General features: G+C 35.7%; 1 protein-coding gene and 1 pseudogene across 1 annotated transcript; both read left to right on the forward strand.

Moving 5' to 3' along the window:
* The first annotated feature begins 1,548 nt into the window (after positions 1–1,548).
* Positions 1,549–12,475, forward strand: LOC122304506 (annotated as a pseudogene).
* Positions 12,476–22,512: 10,037 nt separating this feature from the next.
* Positions 22,513–24,037, forward strand: LOC122303740 (protein DOG1-like 4). Its single transcript, XM_043115671.1, has one exon. It carries the CDS (start codon positions 22,700–22,702, stop codon positions 23,630–23,632), a length of 933 nt encoding a protein of 310 aa, XP_042971605.1. The 5' UTR covers positions 22,513–22,699; the 3' UTR covers positions 23,633–24,037.
* Positions 24,038–26,104: the final 2,067 nt, after the last annotated feature.

A 26,104-nucleotide genomic window follows, 5' to 3' on the forward strand; every position in this document is an offset into this window, starting at 1 on the left:
CTCTAATCACAAAGCTTGCTTGGTCTTTTCTAACTGACAACAAAAGTCTTTGGAAACAGATCCTTTCAAAAAAATACCTCAGAAACACTTCATTTCTTGAGGTTAATCCAAAGAGCTCTGACTCTTGGATTTGGAAGGGTCTTTCAAAGCAGAGACAATTTCTTAAAACAAGTTTCTGTTTCCAAATAAACAATGGCACAAAAGCAAGAGTATGGAAAGATCATTGGACCCCAACATTACCTTCGTACAAAGCAACACCGAATCAAAACTGCAATTATCTGGACCAACACATGACTTTCTCAAAGCTAATCTTAGAACAACCAAGAAGATGGAACCAATTGCTTTTAAATGCTCTATTTGATGTCAATTTTGCTGCTGAAATTCAAAAAATTCCACTCTCCAATTACAACTTTCAAACAAATGAGGACAAAGTTAAATGGATTCACCACTCATCTAGGAACTTTTCAGTGAAATTAGCATATACAGCAATGGTTAACATGAATCCACAACAAAATGAAGTGAACTGGAAACAATTGTGGAAACTCAAACTTTAGGATAGACTTAAACTGTTTCTTTGGAGAGTTAGTCATGATATTCTTCCTACCAGAAAAAAGTTGGAAAAAATCATAAACTTGAATAATGACCAAGTTTTTTGTCCTATGTGTAAGGAAGATGTTGAAAGTTTGGAACATTTATTTCTCAAATGCATATACACTAGAATCCTTTGGATAAGTTCTCCATGGCCTCTGGACATCACATGTATTGCAATCCAATTCATAAAAGATTGGATAGCAATCATCATGAACCCCTTTCGGTGTTTAAAGATCCCAATGGAAGAACATCAAAATTTTCAAAATTTTGCCACAATTGCAATGGACAATCTATGGTATTTTAGAAACAGGACAGTGCATGATCAAGATAACCTTTCACCCCAGATGTTCGTCTCAAAAACCCTCAAATCGTACCTAGAGCATACAAAAGTTTGAATAGAAAAGTCAAAAGCTCCAGAAAACCTTAACAGTTTACCACCTCAAGGCTTCCACCTCTTAACTTTTGATGTTGCGGTTAAAAAAGAAGGTAGTACAATTGCTGCAATTTGTAGATCAGATTCTGGAATGGTAGATATGGTGAAAACATATTTCATCCAAAGCATCAATCCAAACATAGGCTAGGCATCTGCTGCCTTAATGATCATAAAGGAAGCAGTCAGACTACATCTCAAGAAAATTATAGTTCAAGGTGACTCAAACTTAGTTGTTCAAGCAATAAACAGAAAAGAGCAATCTACAGACTGGACTATGGAAAACATCATCAAAGATATCAACCACCTTCTTGGCAACTTTGAAGAATGGAAAATTGTAAAAATACACCGAAACAAAGATTAATATGCGCACAATCTAGTGCAATGTGTAGCTAAGCTTCTCAGGTGGGTGAGTCCCAGACTCCCAGGTAATTTTTTGAAGAAGGGGTTGCTCTGCTCTCTCTCACCGTTATCGCACCCCACCCATAACGCTGTAGTCATAGTGTGCTAGCCCTAACAACATTAGAATGGGATATGGCAATGCCACCACCAACACAGGACTTTCAACCAACAGCGGCAACAATAGCAAGCCGGAGTGGCTGCAGCAGTATGATCTTATAGGGAAGATCAGGTAGGGTAGGCTTGTTTTCTTGGCTAGGATTAAGTCTCCCACCACCAATTACGGCAAGTCCATTGCCATCAAGAAGTTCAAGCAATCTAAGGACGGCGACAGAGTTTCCCCTACTGCCATTTGCGAAATCATGGTTCCCTTTTTCCTTCCCTTTCTTTCCTTTCTTGTTTGCGAATCGGGGAGCAAAATATATTTACCCTTGGGGGCTGGCACGAAATCTTTAATATTCCGTATACTTTTCATAATTTTCTCTTACGATCCAGATGGAATAGCACGAAATATTAACTTGTGATTTCTGAGGAAATGTAGGTACATATTTACTTATTTTTGAGGTGGTTCAGTTATTACGGGAGATTTCGCACGAGAACATTGTGTAGCTCGTGAATGTTCACATCAATCATGGAGACATGTCACTGTATCTAGCTTTCGACTACGATGAACATGACCTTTATGTGAGTGTGAGTTTCTTTTAATTGTAGTAGCTGTGTCGTTTGGAAATTTAGAGCATTTCTTATGCTCGATTTGGGTATTTAGTCAAGCTTATGTAGTTTTTTTAACTTTTTGTGACATGATGTTTATCTCTACCCTTATCATGCCGGGAATTAGTTTTTATAAAAGAATTAGACCTTGTTTAGGTACATAAATTCAGATGAGACAAGATGAGATGAGATGTTTTATTGAAAATTAAATAAAATATTATTTTAATATAATTTTTTAATATTAATTTTGTTTTAAAATTTGAAAAAGTTGAATTGTTTATTATATTTTATATAGGAATTTGGGATGAGCAGCTTACATTTCCTAGATGATGCATTTTAATCTCGGATATTTGAAAACTTAGACGGATACGATTCAATTTTCCTTGGAGTACATTACATGATCTTGTGAGATGAAATGAGATGATAATTTTGTAAATAGTAGTAAGATAGTTTGTGAATAGTAGTGAGATAATTTGTTATAATAGAGTTTTTTAATATTATTTTTGTTTGAAGATTTGAAAAAATTGAATTATTTTTTATTTTTTATTTGAAAGTTTGGGAAAGTTGTAATGATTAATTTGAAAATATAGTAATAATTATTTTGAAAATATTTGTGTTTGTGTGATGTTTGTGAAGGAGATGAGATAAGATAAGATGAGAATTTTGAGATAGAAACTTTTTCCAAACAAGCCCTAAGATCTTATGCTAGTCTGGTGAAGCAGCAAGATTACTTTAAAAAATATATATCTGATGATATTTATAAAGAATAAAAATTATCAGCTTCATTTAGTTGACACTTTTATCTATATAATAACACCATTTATGTACATTGCATGACAGGAAATTATTAGACATCATAGAGACAAGGTTAACCATGCCATTGGCCCCTACACAGTTAAACCATTACTCTAGCAGCTGCTCAATGGACTGAACTATCTCCACAAGTAGTTCTATTTGTGCGACACTGATTTTTTCTGTTTAGTTCCATTGCGATGTCATCATCATGGAAGGATTTATATTGTGGAACTTTCTGCAGTAATTGGATCATACATAGAGATTTGAAGCCATCGAATATCTTGGTGATGTTTTGACCACTTTTCTCTGTTATGTGATGAATAACTTTACATCCTAAAGTTGTCATTTCTTTGTGCACTGAGTTTGTATGTGCATATATTTGCCTTTATAATTGCTTTCAAATTTACATGAATCCTTTGTGAACAGCTTATGGGTGAGGGAGACGAGAAAGGAGTTGTAAAAATTGCTGATTTTGGGCTTGCAAGCTCCTTTGAAACCATTATCTGACAATGGGGTAGGAAGCTTCTTTTATGTCCTTTAGCACTACATTGTTTGTATTTTCATGTAATGTTCTCATATCTATTATAATGAAATGAAATTTCATCAAAATGAATAAATAGGCAGACCTTTTTACATGTGGTGTGCAAGCATGATGAAGCTAATACAGTTCATGAAAATAAAAAGTCTCAATGTAGATAAGCAAAATGTTATGTATGTTTTCCTCAGTCTAAATGTAATACCTTGTTCCCGTAGGATAGAGATGTTACTAACGTACATAATATAATATCTGGTAAAGAGATTCATATACTGAAATACCTCATTTATTGAAAACATTAATTAAACTGAATATAACTTGTTTTTGAAACATGAAACTGAAAACATCAACTAACCCTATGCATGACTTTTATCCAAAAATCATAAAAGAAACTAAGTCCTTGCACTAGATCTACTCCTAGTCCTCCTGCTTTACGTCCTTATAATCATCATCTCTGATAGTTAAATCTAGAAGATAACAAAGAAACAAACAAACAAAAAATGAGTCGAATACTCAGTAAATAGTATATCATACTGTAAAATAGAATTCAACTTAGACCTAATTTTTGAAAGACTCTTCAAACAAACATATATCATACACAGATTCTCATAGCATGTCTATTCATCATCAACATGAATGAAAACATACATAATCATGGCGAACAAATAACATGAATGCATAAATTACTTATTTATCTTATCTTTTACTTATTATATGGTGAACCACGTTTGAATATGTAGCACCCCATAACTTGTTATAACATAGAGTGAAACACGCTTGAGTTTGCGTTTCACTTAACATAATGTGAACCACGGTTGAGTCTGTGGCGCCCCATAATATAACTTGTGGTGAACACGCTTAGGTCCATGTTACCCTTAACATAACTTGTGATGAACACACTTAGGTTCGTATCATCCTTAACATAACTTGTGATGAACACGCTTAGGTCCGTGTCATCTTTAACATATCTTGTGATGAACACACTTAGATCTGTTTCATCCTTAACATAACTTGGAGTGAAACACACTTAGGTTCGTGTTTCACTTAACATATGGTGAATTACGCTTAGGTCCGTGGCACCGTCTTAACATAGTGGTGAACATGCTTAGGTCTGTGTTACCCTTAAATATCTTATCTTTCTTAATGCATGAGAACTTATTTAATATCATAAACTTTTCTAGAATGGCATAGCATAACATGGCATATCCTTGTGCATGGCATAGCATAACATGACATATTCTTGTACATGGTATAATATGATTTAAACATAAACATTCCATGGCATACATGATCTGGGTTCTATATGAACTTTACATAACATACTTGATCTAAATACTCCATGACATCACATAGCATATATGATTTAATCCCTACATGAACATAGCATACATGAGGTAGGTACTACATGAACATGGCATTCACAATCTGGCTATTTTATTACATGGCATACTTGACTTAAATTACTACATGAACATTTCATGACTTCCATGTGATATAGAATCATTCACTCCATCAAACAACAAATTCATTCATATAAGCATAATGTTATAATTCATCAAAGATCGTAAAAGGAATCTAACTTTGACTTAATTCGTAGTGTAGCATAGACAAACATTATATTTTCATATTCCATTAGAAAATTTACAGTACACATATAATTATATGATCATACTAATTACCTCTTAGCGCTGCTTCCACAATTTCACGTCTTAGCTCATAACTTATACGAGGCACTAATCGTCACTAACTTTTCTAGAAAAGTTTGTCGTAGCATTCTAAATACTTAACATAATACCAAAGAGATAATTTAATAAATATTCAATTATACAAAGATTTCATAAAATGATAATATTTAAAACTCATATCATATTACTTAATATTATGTGTAAACATATATCTTAATAATTTTGTAAAAATCTAGTTAAAGGTTAATTGGAATATTAACTAAAGTAATAGGCTAAAATTATACTTTAAAACAAAGGAAGGCCCAATTGAAGAAAATTGTTCACTTAAACAATAAAAACAGTTTCTATAAAAAAAAAAAAAATTACACTTTAAATATCAAGCCCATATGAATTCAACTCACTTAACTATTACGATAATTTCTGAAATATAATAGAATCAAGCCCAATTTAAAACTAAAGTCCATATTAATGATACATGTCTAACTAACCTCAAGCCCAACCCACAAGGAAATTAACCCACGTACATGATTGGATTTAAAACATAAAGTCTGCCTAGTTACTAGAGAGTAAAGAAGTAATTTCTCCAAAAGTTCCTTCACGAGGCAGTTTACGGAAAGGTTAAGTGTAGTGGGTCAAAGGGTATTTGTGTAATAACCAAAATTTGCATGTGCTTTTCAAAGTAAAAGAAATAAAAGGCATGAACAAAGGAAATAATCATTTGCTGGAGAAAGAAGAGCCATGCGACGAGATCTGGGGCTTGCTAAGGAAGAGCAATGTGCAACATGAGAGAGAGAAATTGACAAGCCGAGAAACACTAGAGAGAGAGATGTGGCAGATGGCAGAGGGCTTACCAGATAGTGGGGTGTTCGATGGAGTTGAGTTAACTGGCAGTATCTGGCACCGTGGTGGTGTGGGCTTGGTAGGCAATGTCTGTGCAGATCTGATGGTGCTCCAACGAGGTGGCTGAGTAAAACGAAGGGGCTGAGCAAGTACTTTTTCCCTGATTTAACTGGACTTTTCTTGTGTTCAATTCTAAGGGTCTCGTGGAATTTATAGATGAGGGAGAGGAAGAATACATGAGTGACATGGAGATTGGGTAATGTTTGGAGTTGGGAGTTGGTTTGGCTTTAGGGGTCTTATCACTAGGAGGAGTCAAACAAATAAGAGTGTTTGAATTGAGTTAGTTTTCTAATTATGAACTTAAACATAGAATTTTAAGGGGCATAAAGTTATCAGAAGATGAATCCTATTCAAAACAAAATACCCTCTCAAAACATATCTGTAAAATAGTAGCAATAAAAGTAGTAATGATAGTAATAAAAGTAGTAATAGTAATAATAATAATAATAATAATAATAATTACATTTTTGGGACGGGATGTTGCACTACAAGAATAAAGAGGGTCATGGGAAGGGAAGCTCTATGCCCGTTGAAATTTCTCTCTTCCATTTTTGTTAGTTTCACCCAAAGAAATTCTGAGGAGCCTTTCTTTTCTTGAACTTATACTTGTGGATTCATGAGTTGATCTCTGATGCAGAGGGTCGAGATAATTTTGGGCATCTCCACACTAAATCTGATCAAGAATTTAGGCAAAGGATCGACAAATCTGATCAAGAATAAGCCATATATGGGTTTGACCATTAATGGTCACTAGGGGGGTAGCAATAGCTAGCCTGGACAAACAAAGCCACATACCCTAGAGCCTAACACATTTAATAAGACTATTTAGAGTTAGTAATAATGAGCTCGAGTTAACAATGCTTCATAGGAGGAATCTACATCTTTCATCTATCTGATAGAAAAATCTTTGTGGTGTGCATCTATTGAGGAATTTTGAGCTACATGGTACTTGTTGGAAGAAACCAGGCATTCAATTTATGAATTTTGAAAATTTAGCTGGAAATTTTGTTGACTAAATTACTACTTTGTTTAGTCCCACACCGATGGGAAATAATGAAGGAGCAAATTTTTAAGGTTATAAATAAGAGGCTTAACTTCTTAGTTTAAGTGCACCAGTTGAAAGCTTATCTAGTAACTTTTGATTTTAGTTAAATTCCTCTATTAGCCTTTTGTAAAAGAGGAAGAGTTGTAAAATTAAAGTTTTACTAGTGGGGTAGCTTTGTAGGTGTGGTGAGGAGAAAAATTGTGTGATTGTAACAATTTTTCACATAGTGAATTTTCTTCTCTGGGTCTGGTGGTTTTTCTCCTATTTTGGAGTTTTCACATAAATTTCTTGTATTGTTATTATTTCTCTATTTTTTATTGTTATTCCTGCAAAGGGTAGATCCTAGAGGGGGTGAATTTGGGAGGTCCAAATTTTCAACAGTTGGTATCAGAGCCACTAGGTTCTTTTTGTGGGGTAGAGTTTTGGTATAGTAGTATGGATACGTACAGTCTAAGGAGATTCTGTTTAGGAGATTGGAAATTTTAAGTGTGTCCATTGTGACCCTCCAATCTTTCCTGAGAACTGACTTAGTGAGATATTATTAATTTCTATAGTAAATTCATCAAAACAATGTCAGGAAGTAGGTTTTCAAATCTTGTTAAATTTGAGGTGGAGAAATTTGATGGGAGAATCAATTTTGGCTTGTGGCAAGTACAAGTCAAGGATGTCTTGATTCAATCAGGATTACACAAGGCATTAAAGGGCAAACCAACACATGAAGTCAGCACTAGTATTAGTGTGACTGGTGAAATGAGCAGATCTAAAATGAGCGATGAAAATTAGGAGAATCTGGATTTGAGAACAGCAAGTGTGATACGTCTGTGTCTGGCCAAAAATGTGCATGGAATATCTACGGCAAAGGAATTCTAGGAAAAACTTGAAAAGTTGTATTAGACGAAAGGCGTCTCAAATCGTGTGTACCTGAAGGAGTAGTTTCATACAATGCAGATGAGTGAAGGTACAACTATTTTAGATCATTGAAGCGTTCTCAATGGCATTGTCGCTGAGCTAGAAGTTATTGGAGTTAAAATTGATGATGAGGATCAAGCCTTGAGACTCATCTGGTTTCTTCCACCTTCCTATGAGCACATGAAACCTATTTTGATACATGGGAAGGAGAAAATAATTTTTTCAGAGGTTACAAGTGAAATATTTTCTGAAGAGAGAAGACTAAGTAGTGGAAGTAATGTTCCATTTGAAAACTTAGTAATGGTAACAACTGGAAATGGGAAGATGAAAAACTTCATGAAAAAGAAAATAGTCTGCTGGGAGTGTGGACAATCTAGGCACGTCAAGAAAAATTGTCCAAGAGGTGGAGCAAGTTCAGCAAGTGGCTCCAAGTCAGTAAATGGAGATATTGGAAATGATGCTAATGTTGTGTCTCTCTCCATGGAAGATTTTGATCTTTAAAAAGAAACATGTACATCCTCATGGCATGCCACTAATTTCTTAAGTTACCATGATAGAGGATGTATTAATGTTAGCGGGTCCACAAGTTTATACACAGGCATTGGTTTGGCATTGATACAGGGTGTGTAGTGGAAATTCATATTGATGGCTGATGAAATTCCAGAAGAGCCAAACGTGGAAATTATACCATAATTTTCAGCAACGTTGTTTTCGACATGGGCCGAAATGAAATGTTTGGAATTGATTTATTCTGAGTGTGTATGCTTTTATGGTGAAGCATGATAACGGAAGTTATGAAGATTTTCATCGAGGTGGAGCTTGGCTGTGGGACCAGTCAAAGTCGCAAGGTGGAGATTGTTGACTAAATTGCTCCTTTGTTTAGGCCCACACCAGTGGGAAATAATGAAGGAGCAAATTTTTAAGGTTATAAATAAAAGACTTAACCTCTTAGTTTAAGTGTATCAGTTGAAAGCTTATCTAATAACTTTTGATTTTAGTTAAATTCCTCTATTAGCCTTTTGTAAAAGTGGAAGAGGTGTAAAGTTAAAGTTTTACTAGTGAGGTAGCTTTGTAGGTGTGGTGAGGAGAAAATTTGTGTGATTGTAACAATTTTTTATATAGTAAATTTTCTTCTTTAGGTCTGATAGTTTTTCTCCTGTTTTGGAGTTTCTACGTAAATTTCTTATGTTGTTATTATTTCTCTATTTTTTTGTGTTATTCCTGTAAAAGGTAGATCCTAAAGAGGGTGAATTTGGGAGGTCCAAATTCTCAACAAATTTATATAACAATGGATGTATCTTACCAGACTGACCCCATATTCTTCCACTGCACTTTCTCATGTATTAGGGCTGTCAGCCCTCTTGGAGCAAGCCTCATGTGATGATTGTCACATGCATTTGACTATTTGTAATTTATATTTTGCTAATGTTTTCTTTTCAAGCTGAAAATGCTGGAAGCAAGTGGTGCTTATTGAAACTTTCAGCTTCTTGGGTCTGACTGCATTTGCAGAAATTATGATCTGAAAAATGTGGCTTTTTCTTTAGTGCGTGCACACACATACATAAAAACAAGAAAAAAAAAAGATTCTTCACTTTGCAAATCTAGTATTTGTAGAGGAAGTGAGCATAGTAGAGTTTTACTGGTAATTTGAAATTTGGGTGTTTGGAATAAGCTGCTTTCCCAGTCCCCGTTAAATCAGTTATTAAAAAAGTTATTTTTTATGTTCTTATTATTCTTTAGTTTCCTGCAAGCTTATTTATTAATTATTTCTGACAGGTCGTGGTAACTGTTTGGTATCGTGTACCTGAGTTGCTCCTTGTGGCGAAGCACTAAGCAAGTTCTGTTGGTATCCTTGACAGTATATTTCACCTTCTACTTTTTGCAAGCCCATATAGCATGCTCGAGCAAAGTTGCCAAGAAATATTTGCTTGTGCTTTTAACTTTTTCCTTAATAACTTGGTGCTTTTTTATGTTGTATGTGTCTCAAGTTTGAGTTTGGTTAGAATGATACTCGATGATGTTTGAGGTGATGCGCTTCCTTAACACCGGAAATGATCATTTATGCTATTGTTGATTGCATGGCATGGTAGGATATATTACATCATTCTTTGACTTAAAAGTGCAAGAGATTGTACTGCACGGGTCATCAAGATTGACTTGGAAGGAAGTATAGAAGATAGAACTAAGGCACCATAAATAAAGTGAACCATGAAAACTGCTTAGAAAGAATTATATTTTAAGCTTTTTGCCATATTAATGCTGCCTTATGATTATAGAAAATTAAGGAAGCAGTAAATCCTCAATATTGGAACTAGATATGTGGGCCATTGGATGCATATTTGCTGAGCTTGTGACTTGGAAGCCACTTTTTCAACGTGTAGAAGTCAAGGCAACATCAAATCCTTTCCAGGTATAATGTGTTCATGCCTTATCCTTTCAAAGTTTAGCTTTCCTTAACTGACTTTTCATATCCATGTTGCAATTCCCTATTCTGTACTGGATACCCTGTATTTTTCCACTCGTGAAGCTTGATCAACTTGACAAGATATTCAAGGTCTTAGGTATTTGTTCTCTTTACTTTCATGTTGGGACGGTTTTCTCCTTTTCTATGTTGCTAATCTATATTACATTCATGGTTGTTTCATAAGGCCATCCCACACAAGAAAAGTGGTCAACACTTGCAAATCTTTCACATTGGCAACAAGATGTGCAGCATATATAAGGGCACAAGTAGTAAGTTTTTCCCCCGCTTCTCGCCTATATATATATATATATATATATAAATAAAAAAAAAAAAAAAAAAAAAAAAAAAAAGGTTTTTTCCCCTTATTCTCACTGAATATTGAAAGTAAAATAGGTTTCAAGGAACTTATGTGATGATTCTGGGTTTAAATGGCATCTCCTACCCCTATATGCAAGGGTGAAGGGTGAGGTCACAAGTTCGATCTTGCGCGAGTGCAATAATTGTCTATTTAAATTATTATTTTTTTGCCCATATTAATTTGATTTTTTTTTTTTTAATTTTGTTCTTTACCGTGAAACTACTGGACTTGATAATATCGTTCACCTCTCTCCAAAAACTACTGCATCTGACTTACTGTCTAGGATGCTCGAGTATGTGGCACCTTCTAGCCATCTGTTTATCTATTATCTAATTGGCTTAGCTATAAACGTTTTGAAATTTCGTCTATTATCTATTACTTGTTTTGGTCCTTGAAAATTTGGTATTGCTTTTAGTTAAATACATGAGAGTTTTGAGAGCTTATAGTTAAATTTGTGAGATTGCATTAATGTTTCAACGTCACTTTAAGTGTTGACTGAGGCGATGGACTGGCACAAAATTAGCTATGGCACATGCCAAATTAATAAGCTGGCATTGAGGTATGCCACATCAGGCACATATCACTCATCAAATTCCTGTTGTTTCTTTGACATATTTATGGTGATGTTAAAAATTAAAAGCGAGAATAAAATCAACAACAACAACAATAAAATAATGAACAAAACTCAGGCACCCACCTCCATCTGCCATGGCATCTGAAATCTAGATCTTACACCCCAAGATCTTATCTCTCTCTCTCTCTCTCTGAATCTGCCATGTGTTTTCCTGAAATGTTTATTTACATTGTAAATGTGCATTTCTGTGAAGTGATGTGTGGGTGGCATGAATCAGGTTAAGGGTGTTCAATCTGTAGAGGAAAAACCCTCAATACTATAAATCTTGCTGTATTGTCTGTGGATCTGATTTTGTATCACTTTTGTCGATATAATTCTACTCGATCCAACTATTTCTTAATCAATACACTACCCTTTCATGACTTTATCAGCAGATATGATCGTTGGAAGCGTATAACTGCTGCACAAGCTATGGAGGCTCTCTCTCTCTCTCTCTCTCTCTCTCTCTCTCTCTCTCTCTCTCTCTCTCTCTCTCTCTCTCTCTCTCTCTCTCTCTCTCTCTCTCTCTCTCTCTCAATATATATATATATATATATATGTATCTGAGTGTGTGTGTGCAGGTGTATATTGGGACTAGTTATGTTACCAGTTATACCATAAGTTTAAAAGCTACTTTTTTATCAATAAATAAGAATTTTATTAAAATAGGCGAAGTCAAGTACACATGACATAGACAAGAGCAATAGCAATGCATGAGTGTCTAAAGATACAAGCAAATTATATATGTTCATGTCATTAAAGTCTATTACAATCGACTAATGAAATAAAGTAAGAAGAAATAAAGTTCTAATCTCGTCCACTGTCCGTTCATGATTCTCAAAATTTCGACCATTCCTCTCCATCCATAGGCACCACCATATACAGATCGGTATCATCTTTCACATAGCTGCAATTGGAGAGTTATCTCGGATGCCTTGCCAGCTGGCCAAAAAATCCACAACCCTTTGTGGCATCACCCAATGGAGCCCTGCTCTAGCAAAGATGTCTTTCCACAAACTCATGGTTACGTCACAATGTAGTAATAGATGATCCACAAACTCTCCACTTTTCTTGCACATATAACACCAATCCAACACAATAAGTATGTGTTTTCTTACATTATCTAAGGTGAGAATCTTCCCTAATGAAGATGTTCATACAAAAAAAGAAGCTTTTAAGGGGATCATAGTCCTCCATATGTTCTTCCTTGGGAATATTCTTGTAGACTGTTTTGTAAGGGATTTTTTTTTTTTTTTGATAAGTAAACGATAGTATCAATAAGGATAGGCATAGCCAAGTACACAAGATGGTATACAAAAAATAAGACCTATCTAGGTCGCTACAGATGTCACAAGAAAATCATGTACATTTAGACCATTAAATCTACAGCTATAGTCCAAAGAAATAAAGTACTGAAGAATAAAGAAAGAAGCTTCTCAAGTGTCCGCTCCTTATCTTTGAATGTCCGTTTATTACGCCCTCGCCATATGCACCACATAATGCAGATAGGGACCATCTTCCACACAATTTTGATTTGTGGAACACCACCCAACATCACCCAACTTCTCAATAACTCCACCACTGAAGCAAGCATAACCCAGCGTAACTCAATTTGACTGAAAACCTCACACCACAAGGCTCTAGCTGTCTCACAATGTAGCAAGAGATGATTCACTATCTCACCAGCTTTCTTACACATGCAACACCAATCTAAAATAATTACCCGACGCTTTCGCAGATTATCAATAGTCAAAATCTTACGTAGGGCCGCTGTCCACGTGAAGAATAATGCTTTGGGAGGTGCCTTGTTCCTCCACATTCTTCTCTATGGGAAATGAGAATTTGGAATAAATGTAAGGGATTTAAAAAAAAAAAAGTGAACTGAGAAAGTACCCTTACCTGCAGCTTTCCACCACAGCTTATCTTCATGCAGTCCATTCAGTTTCATAGAGTACACTAGACTAAAAAAAGTCTTAAACCTGTCAACTTCCCAATCCTGAGCTGCTCTATTGAAAGTGACATTCCATTGGACTTGGTTCCCCGAACGAACCATGAGGTCCCCCACTGAAACTTCTTAATCACAAGCCATTCGGAAAATGCATGGGAAAACGTCCTTTAGTGCCTCCTCCCCACACTAGATGTCCCTCCAAAATTTTATGCGAGTGCCCTCCCTCAACATAAACCTAGTATGGTTAGTAAACACCCCCCACCCATGCCTTATATGCAGCCAAATCCCCACACCATAGGACTCATTTCCCTCTCTAGTACACCAACCCCCCATGTACTGCCATGTTTACAATTAACTACTAATTTCCATAGTACTTCCAGTTCCTATTGTATCTCCAAAGCCATTTCCTGAGAAGTTGCCGATTAAATAATCTCAAGTTCTTTATCCTGAACCCAGCTGAAGGAATTGGTCTGCATACCTTTTTCCAACTGACTAGATGGAATTTGAATTCATCCTCCATCCCACTCCTTAAGAAATCACGGTAAAGTTTTTCAATTTGTGCCGCCACGCAAGCTGGAATTGGAAATTAAGAAAAAAATTAAGTTGGCAAGTTAGACAGAGTACTCTTGATAAAGGTCACACAACCTCTTTTGGACAAATACAATCTCTTCCACCCTGTCAACCTTCGTGCTATTTTTTCAATAATTGTATCCCAAATAGATAAAGCTCGTGAAGCAACCCTCAATGGTAATCCCAAATAGGTCATAGGGAGAGATGCAACCTTATACCCAAGTGTGTTGGCCAATTGTCGAATATTGCTAATGCCCTCGACTGGCACTTACTCTAATTTATCAAAGTTCACTCTCAAACCTGACGCTGCTTCAAAGCATAAAAGAAGTGCCTTCAATGCCCTAAGTTGATCTTGCTCAGCCTCATAGAAGATTAGTGAGTCATCTACAAAAAATAAATGAGAAATCGAGATAAGGCCCATATTCAGATCACCCATTGAAAAGCCCGTCATAAAACTGTTGGTAACCAAAGCCATTAACATCCTACTTATGGCCTCCATGATGATAACAAACAAAGTGGGGATAAAGGGTCTCCATGTCTTAAGCCTCAAGAGCTATTGAAAAAACCCTATGGGCTACCATTGATCAAGACTGAAAATCTTGCTGTTGATATGCATCATCTGATCCACCTACACCATTTTTCCCTGAAGCCACATCTCTTCATTAAGTAAAGGAGGAAGTCACAGTTTACATGATTGTATGCTTTTTCCATATCTAACTTACAAATGATCCCTGCAATACCAGACTTTAATTTACTATTCAGGCATTCATTAGCTATTAAGACAGAGTCCAGAATTTGACGACCCCTCACAAATGCGTTTTGTGGCTTTGAGATTATCTTACTTATGGCCTCCCCCAACCTGTTTGTAAGTATCTTGGAAATGATTTTATTCACCCCACTTATGAGGCTAATGGGCCTAAAGTCCTTCACTTCTGATGCTAGTCTTCTTCAGGATTAAGGCAATAAAAGTATCATTCAGGCTTTTCTTAAATTTTCCAAACAAGAAGAATTCTTGAAACACACTCATAATATCTTCTTTTACAACCTCCCAACATATTTGAAAAAATCCTGTCGAAAAGCCATATGGTCCTAGTGCTTTATCTTTTCAAATTCGTCTGACCACTTTATATACCTCCTCTTCCTCAAAAGTTCTTTTTAGCCATGTCGCTATCTATGGCTCAATAGAGTCAAAATCAAGTCCATCCACTTTGGGCCTCCATCCCTCTCGTTCTATAAATAGATGATAAAAAAAACTCACCACATGTTCCCGAATCACAGGAGCCTCCGTGCATTCTCTACCATTAATTTTCAACATCTCAATGGTATTATTCCTCCTATGAGAATTTATCACTCTATGGAAAAATTTCGTACTTCGATTCCTTTCTTTCAACCAAAGTGCTCTTGACTTATGACGCCAATAGATCTCTTCTAATGATAATACCCTTTCCAATTCTTAAGTCAACTCTACCTTACGTGCTATACTTCCTCTAAAGTGAGAATTCTATCTTCATTGATCCTCTCCAAGGTCTGTAGTTCCTCCCTCATGGTTTTCTTTTGCTCCCCTAAGGCCTTGTTCACTTTCACAAAATATCTCATCTTATTTCATCTTACTTAATCATTACAATTTTTTCAAATTTTCATATAAAATAAAATAAACAATTCAACTTTTTCAAATCCAAATATAAAAATAATATTAAAATAATATATTCTACTAAAATTTTATTCAACTTTAAACTTTAATCTCAACTCATTTCATCTCATTTCTGAAAACAAACGAGGCCTAAGTCACCAAAAGTTTGGAAATTCCACAGTTTTAACTCATTCTTTAGAGCTTTTAGTTTGCCTGCAAGTATATAAGAGGGAGTACCATTAAACTGATAAGATAAACACTAATGCCTTACCCTATCCACAAAGCCCTCACTTTGAAGCCACATGTTTTCAAACTTAAAGTAACGACGACTGCTTTGGATACCTCATCCATCCAGTAAAATAGGAAAATGGTCTGAGCATAAGCGCGGCAATCTCCTCTGACATATGTCTAGATAGTGACTTTTCCAATCAGGAGATATTAGGAATAAGTCCACCAGTTTCAAATCAAAAATACAATCTTAGAAATTTGTCATGGCTAGACTTAGGCGACTATCTCCAAATCTTTCGCTTGGAAACCTTATGATGTTAAAGTCACTGCCTATGCACCAAGGAAGGTCCCACCAGTTGTACAAACCAGCAAGTTCTTCCCACAAATGATGTTTGATGTTGTCAACATTCAGTCCATATATACCTGCAAAAGCCCACAAAAAATTATCATCCACCATCTTAAAGGAACATGTTACTGTGTAGTCCCCTACAAACTCCTCCATTTTCTTCACTACCATTTTGTCCCACATTACAAGAATACCGCCCAATGCCCCATTTGAAACCAGATAAACCCAATCTACAAATGGGAAACTCCACACACTTATCACTATTTTCCTGGTCACCAACTTTAATTTGGTTTCTTGTAAACAAACAATGTCTACCCTCCATTCTCGAAGCAAGTTTTTTATGCAGAGATACTTATTAATGTCATTTAGCCCCCAGACATTCCAAGACATTATTTTCGACCTCATGAGTAAACAAACATACCCTTCCCTTGGTCTTATCAAAACTTAAGCTACCCTCATTCAAAGACCAGTCAAGATTCTTGAGCTCCCTTTGTTTCTTTGTTCCAATTTTCTTAGACTGCGAACGACCCACCTCAATGGTCGTGAGAAGAGCCATAAATTGTTCTTCATAACCCACACACTTCATTCCCACGACATGTTGAATATACTTTACCTTTTTGAATACCCAATCTGACATTTCAAATTCATTTGGTAACAAACAGTTAAAGGAAACAGATTCCTATCACCATCATCTACATCTCCCCCAAACAGCTTATGGCCTTCCCATTCCACTACTGTACCCACATTATTCTCCACCACATCTGAAAGATGGGTATTCACATAAGTATTAGAAACCAAAAATAACTCATTGCTAATCTCTATGAGTTGTTGAGTAGGTCCCTCAATACTGTCCTACAAGACCTCCAGGTTCAACTCTTCCCCTTCTTCCAAATAACTCCAAATGCTCAATCAATGCACCAGGGGCCTCCAGTTGGGAAGATTTCATTTCCCATCCTACTATCGGTGGGTTCTATATGTATATCTCAGGGAAAAAGGAAGATGATGCCTGATTTTTTGCTTTTTCCTCCTCACGCAACGGTAATATTTGCTCCGTCACCATCGCTGTCTTTAGCTATTCCACCTGTGCTGGCATCATTGGCGTTATCTATTCTACCTGGGCATGGGTCACCGCTGGCCTCTTAGCTTCCGCTGTGTTCTGCCACAGATTTTCATTATCTGTTCGACCGGTGGTTATGGGTCACAGGTCCCCATTTCGGATTCTCCATGTTGGATTGGTTGAAGGCCCTAAAGGCTGAGCCTTTGCCGCATGGCCTGCTTCAGGCCCAAAACCCTTTGAAATACCCATGTGAGAAGTTATAACATCACGTCCAATACAATGAGGCCTAATGTTCTCAGGTTCGGTTCTCCCCTCCAGGCCCACGTCAAGCCCATTACCCTCCAATCCCATCTCCTTCCTTATTAAGTAATCTATTTTACTTTGCAATTCTCCCATTTGCAGTTTAGTTTCTCGCAGAAGCTTCAAAGTCTCCCCTTTTGCTACGCCACTTACTTGTCTACTGCCACCACCCTGCCATTGTACTGTATGCATCTCTCTGTCAGAGACCTATCCCTTAGCCGTACCTCTCTGCCCTAGCGTGCCATCATTTAAAAACCGCAACCCATGAGGCTGCTCCACCATCAATGCCTCCCTATAGGAAGAAAGTTATGGCTGAGCCTTGACCATCATCTTCAAACTACTATCACGGAGGCTTCTTCTGTCAATGAAAGAATCCCTCAACGCCTCCCCCATTCTACTCTAGCCACTACCCTTTTCCTCGTGCATGAAAATGAACTTACTCCTCCCTTCACCACCATATTCCAACACCGCCATAAAATGGCATCTCTTATTTGAGCACCGTTGTGCAATAAAGCTAATGCTGCCTTCCCGTATTGTGGTGTAGAACTCCTTCTTAACTTCCTTTGAGCATAAGTTCATGGCCTTAGCCAACCATTGCACTACTGAAGGTCCTAAAACCACCTTTGCCAGCACCCTCCAGGTCTTCTCTATGATAGCCAAACTGCCCCCTCTTTTGCAAGTGTAAAAGATTTTGAATCAATGACTAGCTCCTTAAAAGAAATTTGTTCCTGACCTGATCTCGATTCTCGTCTATCAAGAAAGCTGCCCTCACTAAAGTTGAAAGCCGCCCACCATTCACCCAGAGTCGGTGCATTAAAAAAGCGGCTACTTGGGGTCAACTTCATCAAAACCAACGTACCATATCATCCCTTTTTGGAAATCGAAACCTGCTGCAATTTCACAAAGCTGCAACTCCAGTCTGATTATCAGTACTGTCTTCCCCCATTAATTTGGTTCTATTCGCATTGTTGTTGTTTTCAAATAAACCTACTCAACAGTCGAGACAAAGACAATGTCTTTTCCAAGGCATATGTGCAGCATTTTGAATGAAAGAATAATGATAATTGCAGTATAAGCATATTATAATTATTTAAAATATATATAATTTATATAAAAATAAATAAATTTTTAATAATAAATTCTTATATATATATACTAGTAAACGGGCACATATGCCTTGTGGAAATCATTATTATAATAGTATTTTTTGTAGAGAAATATTTGAATTTTAAAATTATTTATATGTAAAGTTTGATAAAAAAAAATTTCAATTATTATTATAATAGTCATTTGCGATTCCTCTTGGTCCAAAAAATCTATGAGTGGGAAATTAGCAGTGAAGTTGTCTGCCAACCATCAAAGACAAAGAGTTTGAAAAGTGACAAAAAATTCGAATTAAAATCCAAAACACGGAAAACATAGTTAGAAAAAAAGAAAAAGATTTTGAACCTAAAAACACTAATAATTTAATAATCTAATTTCACCCTATGTACATTCTAGCTTGGCCCTAATTAAATAAATTAAATATATAGGTTTAGACAAAGTTCACCAAGAGGCTGTACATGCACTGACATTTCATTTTTTATCTTCAAAATATCTCTCATATTTTCTCAAAATACTCATTTTTTATCTTCAAAATATCTCTCATATTTTCTCAAAATACTTAGTTTAGACAACACTTTGTACTTTGACTTCCTGTTTCTCCTTTTCCATTGTGTCATCCTTCTTTGTCTTTCCGATTCTCACAAACTCTTCTTTCTCCTAAGTTTGTATATTGAAGGTCTCTCACTCTCTCTCTATTTTTCTCTCCATTACCAAATCAGCCTACGTCTCTTTAATTGTTTATTTCTCTGTTTAATTTTTTTATGTGGTTAATTATATTTTACTGGATGTAGATCTCGGTGTTTCGCATGTGTTGTTGTTCCATTTGGTAAAAATGTTGGGTATTTCCATGTCTATCTTGGGATTTTTTTTGTTTCATTTTTGGAAGAAAATGTGTGGGACTAATTTTTTTTTTTCTCAGTTTTGTTTTTTTGCCTCTTCATTTGGGTTGTGGAGTGCAAATATATGTTCATCATTTATGCTGTATGTTGCCATGAGTAGATTTGTGGAAAAAAAAATTCTGGATTTTGGTTTTTTCGTCATACATATGGGCATCTTCTATTTTATTTGATCATATTGTAGAAATTGAAGCACCAAGAAATCCCCATCCTCCAAAAAATTTCACATAAATCATTTTAGGGAAATCTTTTGTTTTGTGTTTTTGGGATTTTTTTTACCTGTCATGTACATCTATATGGTTTTGTTTAATTCTGATGTGGTTGTTCATGCATGAGGACGGTGTAGAATTGTTGTTGATGGCTTTTGGGATCCTTGGATGCATTGGCGATGGCTTCTCTGTCTCTGGTGTTGCATATCAATAGCCAGTTGATGAACAATATCGATAGTGTGTCAATTTTGTTACAACAGAGTTTTTAGCGATAGATGAAGAAGGAATGCATCTGTCTCTTGTCTCTCATACTTGCACATACTTACGCGTGCATATGCACAACATACAAAAAAAGGTAATTGTGTTTGCTTTTGTTGGGAGATAGAATATTGTGGTCATTCTCTAGTTTTGATCTTTAAAATAATTTTCTCTGCAAAGTCCTTATTTTTTATTTTTCTTCATTGGGCAATTGGGGTATATATAATGGATTAGGCAATGGATTGGTCTAAGTAGAAGAAGCTGAGAAGAGGAAGAAGTGAGTAGAAGACACTGAAAAAAGATAATAGTCACTAAGGCGGTGGATTTAAACAGAAGGAACTCAGTAAGTAGTGAACTGATCTTCCAGAATTTACATCATTTTAAAAAAAATCTAGTAAGCAATGGATTCATCTTCAAGAAGATACTGTTGAATTTCAGATTGAGGCTTCTAAGGAAGGGAACAGGGATTTGAAAATGCATAGAGGGTAAAATGGGAACAAAGAGCGAAAATAAATACTATTCATTTCAGGATTGACACTTTTATGTATAAGAAGATATATGCTTGTTGTATCATGATCCCAGATGTAGACAACACTACAAGACACGGTTCAGTTTAATTACTAGATAAAATAAAACGAAATAAAAGTTAAAATTTGAATACAAGATAAAAGTTTGGATTGCTATCCGTACCAAAAGCTCCAGTGGATATAGATTTCAAACTAATGCTATACCGGGCATCGTATGTATGCATGTAGTTAGAGTCTCTCACAAACCATTTTAGCTGATGAGAATGATCAGTGGGATCCTTTTTTATTTATTTATAAAATATGTATATAAAACTTTTCTATTCGAGACTTATACTACTCATAGTCGATACTACTAAAACAATTGCCGATAGCATGTCGCTATACATGATGCCGCAACTTTGAGCAAGTCTGTCTTGCTGAGGAGGAGATATGTTTTGGTGGATGTCTCCCCATTTCTCCACATTGAATGTATTAGACTTTCTCCTTTGTCTCTTTTAGGGAGGGCTGGAAAAAAAAATCGAAAAATTGGTAATTTGGACCAAATTTGTGTGTTTAGTTGGGTGTAAAACGGTAAAATCGATTTGATTTGGTACCAATTCCAATTTTACAAAATTGATTCAAAATTGGTCTGGTTCCGGTTTTACTTTTCTAACACCAGATCAGATTGAACCAGATCGGTTCATATATATAATTTTTTTTCATATTACATATAAAATATTTTTATATGATTCTTTATATTATATATAATTTTTTTAAATATATATTATATACAAAATTGCTAATTAATATAATATCAAATTTTAAAATCTTATTATTCATGTCTAATAATCTAATAACATAAAATTAATATAACATTTGATATAACATATAAATTTTGAATTTTAGAACATAAGATTTTAAAATTAATATAACATAAAATTTTAATCTTAAACATAAACAATAATATTAAGTTATTAATATATATAAGCCTACTTTATATAAATATATATATATATATATCAAAGATAAATACATTTTATGACATAATGAATTATAATATATATTCTTTTTGATAGTTATATAAGAGGTGTATAGTCTAACTTATATAGACTATAGTTAAATCTAATATTATAATAGTATATTTCTTTGAATAGAAAAATTTTTGAGGTTTCACTTTTCATCATTAAAATTATACCAAAAAAATCGAACCGAAACCTGTAAAATAGGAAGTTTTGGTTTTGATGATGAATCAATCCAATATCGATTATCTAATTTCAAAATCAGTATATACCGACTCAATTCTAAAATATATCTAAAATCAGATTGAATGGAACTGTTACATCCCCACCTTTAGGTATCTCTCTTGGGATCATAGCCACTCCAAAAGAGATTTCAATCTCATTTGGGAGTGTCTTCGTTCTGCGACTATCCTTACCAAAATTTAAGAATATCCTGATCCCCTCGTTTGAGAGGAAGGAGAGGATATTTTTTATTTTTGTGCTTTAAACTTAATTGCTTATTTTTTAGTTATTTAGTTTACTTATATTTTTTTAATTTTTTTTTGCTGTGACTCGTGACCTAAAACTAAATTCAAAATATGGGATGAAAAAAATTCAAAATTAAAAGTAAAAAGAATGAACCATCTAGCTCGCTCACTACTGCATTGCAAAGCAATGATACGCGCACGAACTTCATAGCGTGTTTATTAATTGGACAATGAACACTCTCAATAGATTTTGTATTATATCAAAAATATAAATTATTTTAAAAAAGAGTTTCATTTCATTATATAAAAAGAATTGTAAAATACAATTAACTACTATAACCCATTACATATAATAGATACTGTTCGTCTTATATATTTAAAAAAAAAATTATTTATATTTTATTTATTCCGTTATTTTCTTTTACTTTTAAGTAAATTCTTTTTATTATTCATCATTTTTTTTTCTCTGATGAAAAGTAGTGAGTAGTATCGATGGTCTGTACCACTGTACATTCAACAACCGAACACGACCATGGTCTATACCGCTGTATCCTTTTGTCACCGCCATTGGTTACTATATAAACCCAAACCCACAAGCGGTTTCTTGCTAACAAAGAAAAAGACACCAAAAGCAGGACCAAAGCTCTGGTTTCTGCCATTAAATTTTGGATCGGACTTGGGAATATGATGCAGAGTGCTCTATTCTTTTGACCGTCAAATGCCACCATGTCCGCACTCCCAAATAGTTATACATTCCTTGCACATGCCATCACGAATGACACTTACGAGCGCGAGGGCTTCAGCAAGTTCTTCGATTCCTGGCTTTCCGAACAAGACCAATACCTCCAGGAACTCATCTCTGTTTCCAAGAGATACAACCAAAACGCCGACCCCAACAGTACCACCACCTCCACAGCCGAGTCGTCGACTCATGACCAGGTTCATGACCAGGTTGTGCACGAGCCTGTCCTGTGCCCACTCATCAACCGAGTCATTCAGCATTACGAACATTACTATGGAGCCAAGTCGACGTGGGCCAAGCAGGACGTGCTCGCCATATTGTCTCCCTCTTGGCTGAGCTCGCTCGAGGACGCGTTCTCTTGGATAGGCGGGTGGCGACCCAGTATGGCTTTTCATTTGCTCTACTCCAAGTCCGGGTTGCAACTAGAGGAACATCTCGCTGATTTGATCCGCGGGCTTGGTACGGGAGATTTGGGAGATCTCTCGCCGAGTCAACTCAACCTGGTGGATGCGTTGCAAAGGAGGACGCTAATGGAGGAGAGGGAGCTTACGGAGGGGTTGGCAAAGCATCAGGAAACGGTGGCCGACTCTTCGATGGTGGAGTTGTCGCACGAGGTGACGGAGTTGTTGAGGGAAAGGGAGGCGGGCGGGGATGGTACTAGACTCGACGAGGACCGAGTCGACTCGGCTCTGGCACCGAAGGAGGAGGGATTGGCGGACATCTTGCAGACAGCAGATGATCTACGGCTGAGAACTCTGAAAGGAATCCTTGACGTTTTGACTCCAATCCAGGCCGTCCATTTCTTGATCGCTGCTGCTGGCTTGCAACTGAGGCTTCATAATTGGGGGAAGGAGAGGGACGAAAAGGCTAGGCAACACCATGGGAGTAATGGGAGTGATGATCACCCACATTCATGACCAAAATTCCAATTCACTGCTACTAGGAGAAGAGAGTGCATGCAGCTGAGGTACTAGGTTAGAATTAAAGTTAAGAATCCAGATGGGGAAAAGGACTTCTTTATAAATTATGAGTGATGAGTTGGGTCCATTTTTTCCTACCTTTTTTGGTAGCATCTTATGTCAGTTTCTTATTTTAGGACAAGTTTTTTGTTGCATTAGTAAATGATATATGTCTTCAAAGTTCGTTTCCTTTATCAACTGTATTGAAGTGTTAAACGGTATCCCTGGTGTGCGTCTGGTTGTCAAGTTTTGAGTATCTGATCTTAGCTTCTTGTGTGTAGGACTGTGTTTTTGAGGTGCTGGCTGGTATATGTCCTGCACTTCTACGCAGGAAGAAGAAGAAAAAATTAGTAATGTTCTAAATTCTTTGTTGTTATTGCTTGCACACTTTTTCATGCACAAGCCTGAAATTGCCAAGTCAACCAAAAAATACTTCAAAATGTCAATTCAAGTAAGTAAAGCGGCAGCATAATCCAAGAAAAAGATGCAAATTAAGCTATTATATGTAAATAGACACTCTGAATCCACATATCTGGACAATAACATCCAGGCTGAAGTCAAAAGAAAATGCATCCTCCATCGGTGAAAGCAAGGCAAGTTGAGGATTTGAGGAAATCATCTTCAATAGTATGGAGTTTTCGAAAAGTTGAGGGAAGTTGCTCCTGAGACAGCCTTTCTGAAACAACCACTGGAGGTGCCTTAAAATTCACTTGCAGTTGTTGGTATGCCCAGGCATACAAAGACAATCCCATGATTGTTGATACGGTGGTGGATGGAGAATCACGACTCGTTATCTCAAAATCGATTAATTCATAGATGAAAGCTGATGATGATATGATTTACCTTTTAAGGATATACATTGGCAGCAGATCGAGGACTCCTGTAAAGTAGCAATTAAGTGAGGAGAAGATGTTCTACTGTATCCAAGTACATGCTATATATACAATTCTCCAAGTGAGGATTTTACGTAGAGTGTTGTGAAAGTTTGCTTGCTAAATGGTGGTTCATCTTCGACCTTACACTGGTGAGGATCTTTGGGATCTTTGGTACGTGCAGATACAGGAGAAAATTCAAGTTTCTTTGTTTGTAAATAACAGCTAGCAGTCATTGAGAATTTCAAGACAGATCGAGTCCCGATGTTGATATTAATGTATTTTGCCTGTTAGGGGATGCATCGTTTGCCCTTATTAGCCGCTTGGCGATTGACAGGAACGCGCAGCTTGAAGCTACTCAAACATAGCATCTTTTTTTACACAACTTTAATGCCATGCCAGCAGCATTACTCCCAGTCCCAGTCCCATTGCATTACCAGAGGTCTTCCTTCCACATATATACTACTTTTACATAGAGATAAAATGTAATAACGAAGATGAATGGGTGTTTTAGTATCTTTTTCTTCTCAAATGACCACTTCATATAACACATGATCGATAATGCAAATTCAAAACAGATGCAAGCACTCAAATAAATCATGTATATAAGAAATGATATTTGAACCCATAGAAAGCTGTGCAAGTACCTACAAAGGCCATATATATGCAAATCATTCAATGGGTAGTCCGCCCATCCGTGGACCTCAATGGGTGCATTAGGCTGAGATTCAGAACCTTTTCTTGAGCCATTTTTTGGGCCCAAGATTTATTTTTTATAGTTTTTTTTTTTTTGGATCAATTTTAGTCTAAAACCTATTTTTCACTTCAAATTTGTATATATTAATACAAAATTTAAAAATCTAAAATATATAAAATTAAACCTTATCTCTAAATATAAATAAACCTAATAAAGTTGCTAACTAATAATTCCAACATAATACAAAGTAGTATAAACTATTACACATTAATCTAAAATTCTTACAAACTAATCTAAAAATATTATAAATTGTCAAATAAATTGAATGAATAACAATATTACAACAATTGAAATACATTAAAAAAAGAAATAAAGATAACAACAAAAGAAATCATTTGCCAACTCCCTCTAGCTCCGATTGACATCATAAAATCTGGAAAAATAATGAGGATATGAATCGAATGATGTCTTAGGAAGAAAAGAACATCAATTAGGAAAAAATAATAACATAAATACAAACTATAAAGAATTAATTATTAAACCAAGGGTGTATCAAAGTCAAGCTATCAATAGGCGGCCGATACAGATTGAGATGGAGCCTCTTTTCTCAAAATTTTCCCTATAACAATTGAATTTAAAAAGAAAAAAAAAAATTGTCAAAAAAATATAACAAAGTCTCTTATAAGCAAAAGAAAAATATGAATTAAGAACGATAACTCTAAACAAAAACCACACAAAAATAGATTAGACTAGGGGTTTTGAATTGAAACCCTAAAGTAATTTAGGAGTTCAATCTGAAATTCTAAATTAAAATAAGGGTTCGAATTGAACCCCTGGATTATTTAGGGTCTTGAATTCGAC

This window comes from Carya illinoinensis, chromosome 3 (genome assembly GCF_018687715.1).
Source record: "Carya illinoinensis cultivar Pawnee chromosome 3, C.illinoinensisPawnee_v1, whole genome shotgun sequence".
NCBI classification, from domain to species: domain Eukaryota; kingdom Viridiplantae; phylum Streptophyta; class Magnoliopsida; order Fagales; family Juglandaceae; genus Carya; species Carya illinoinensis.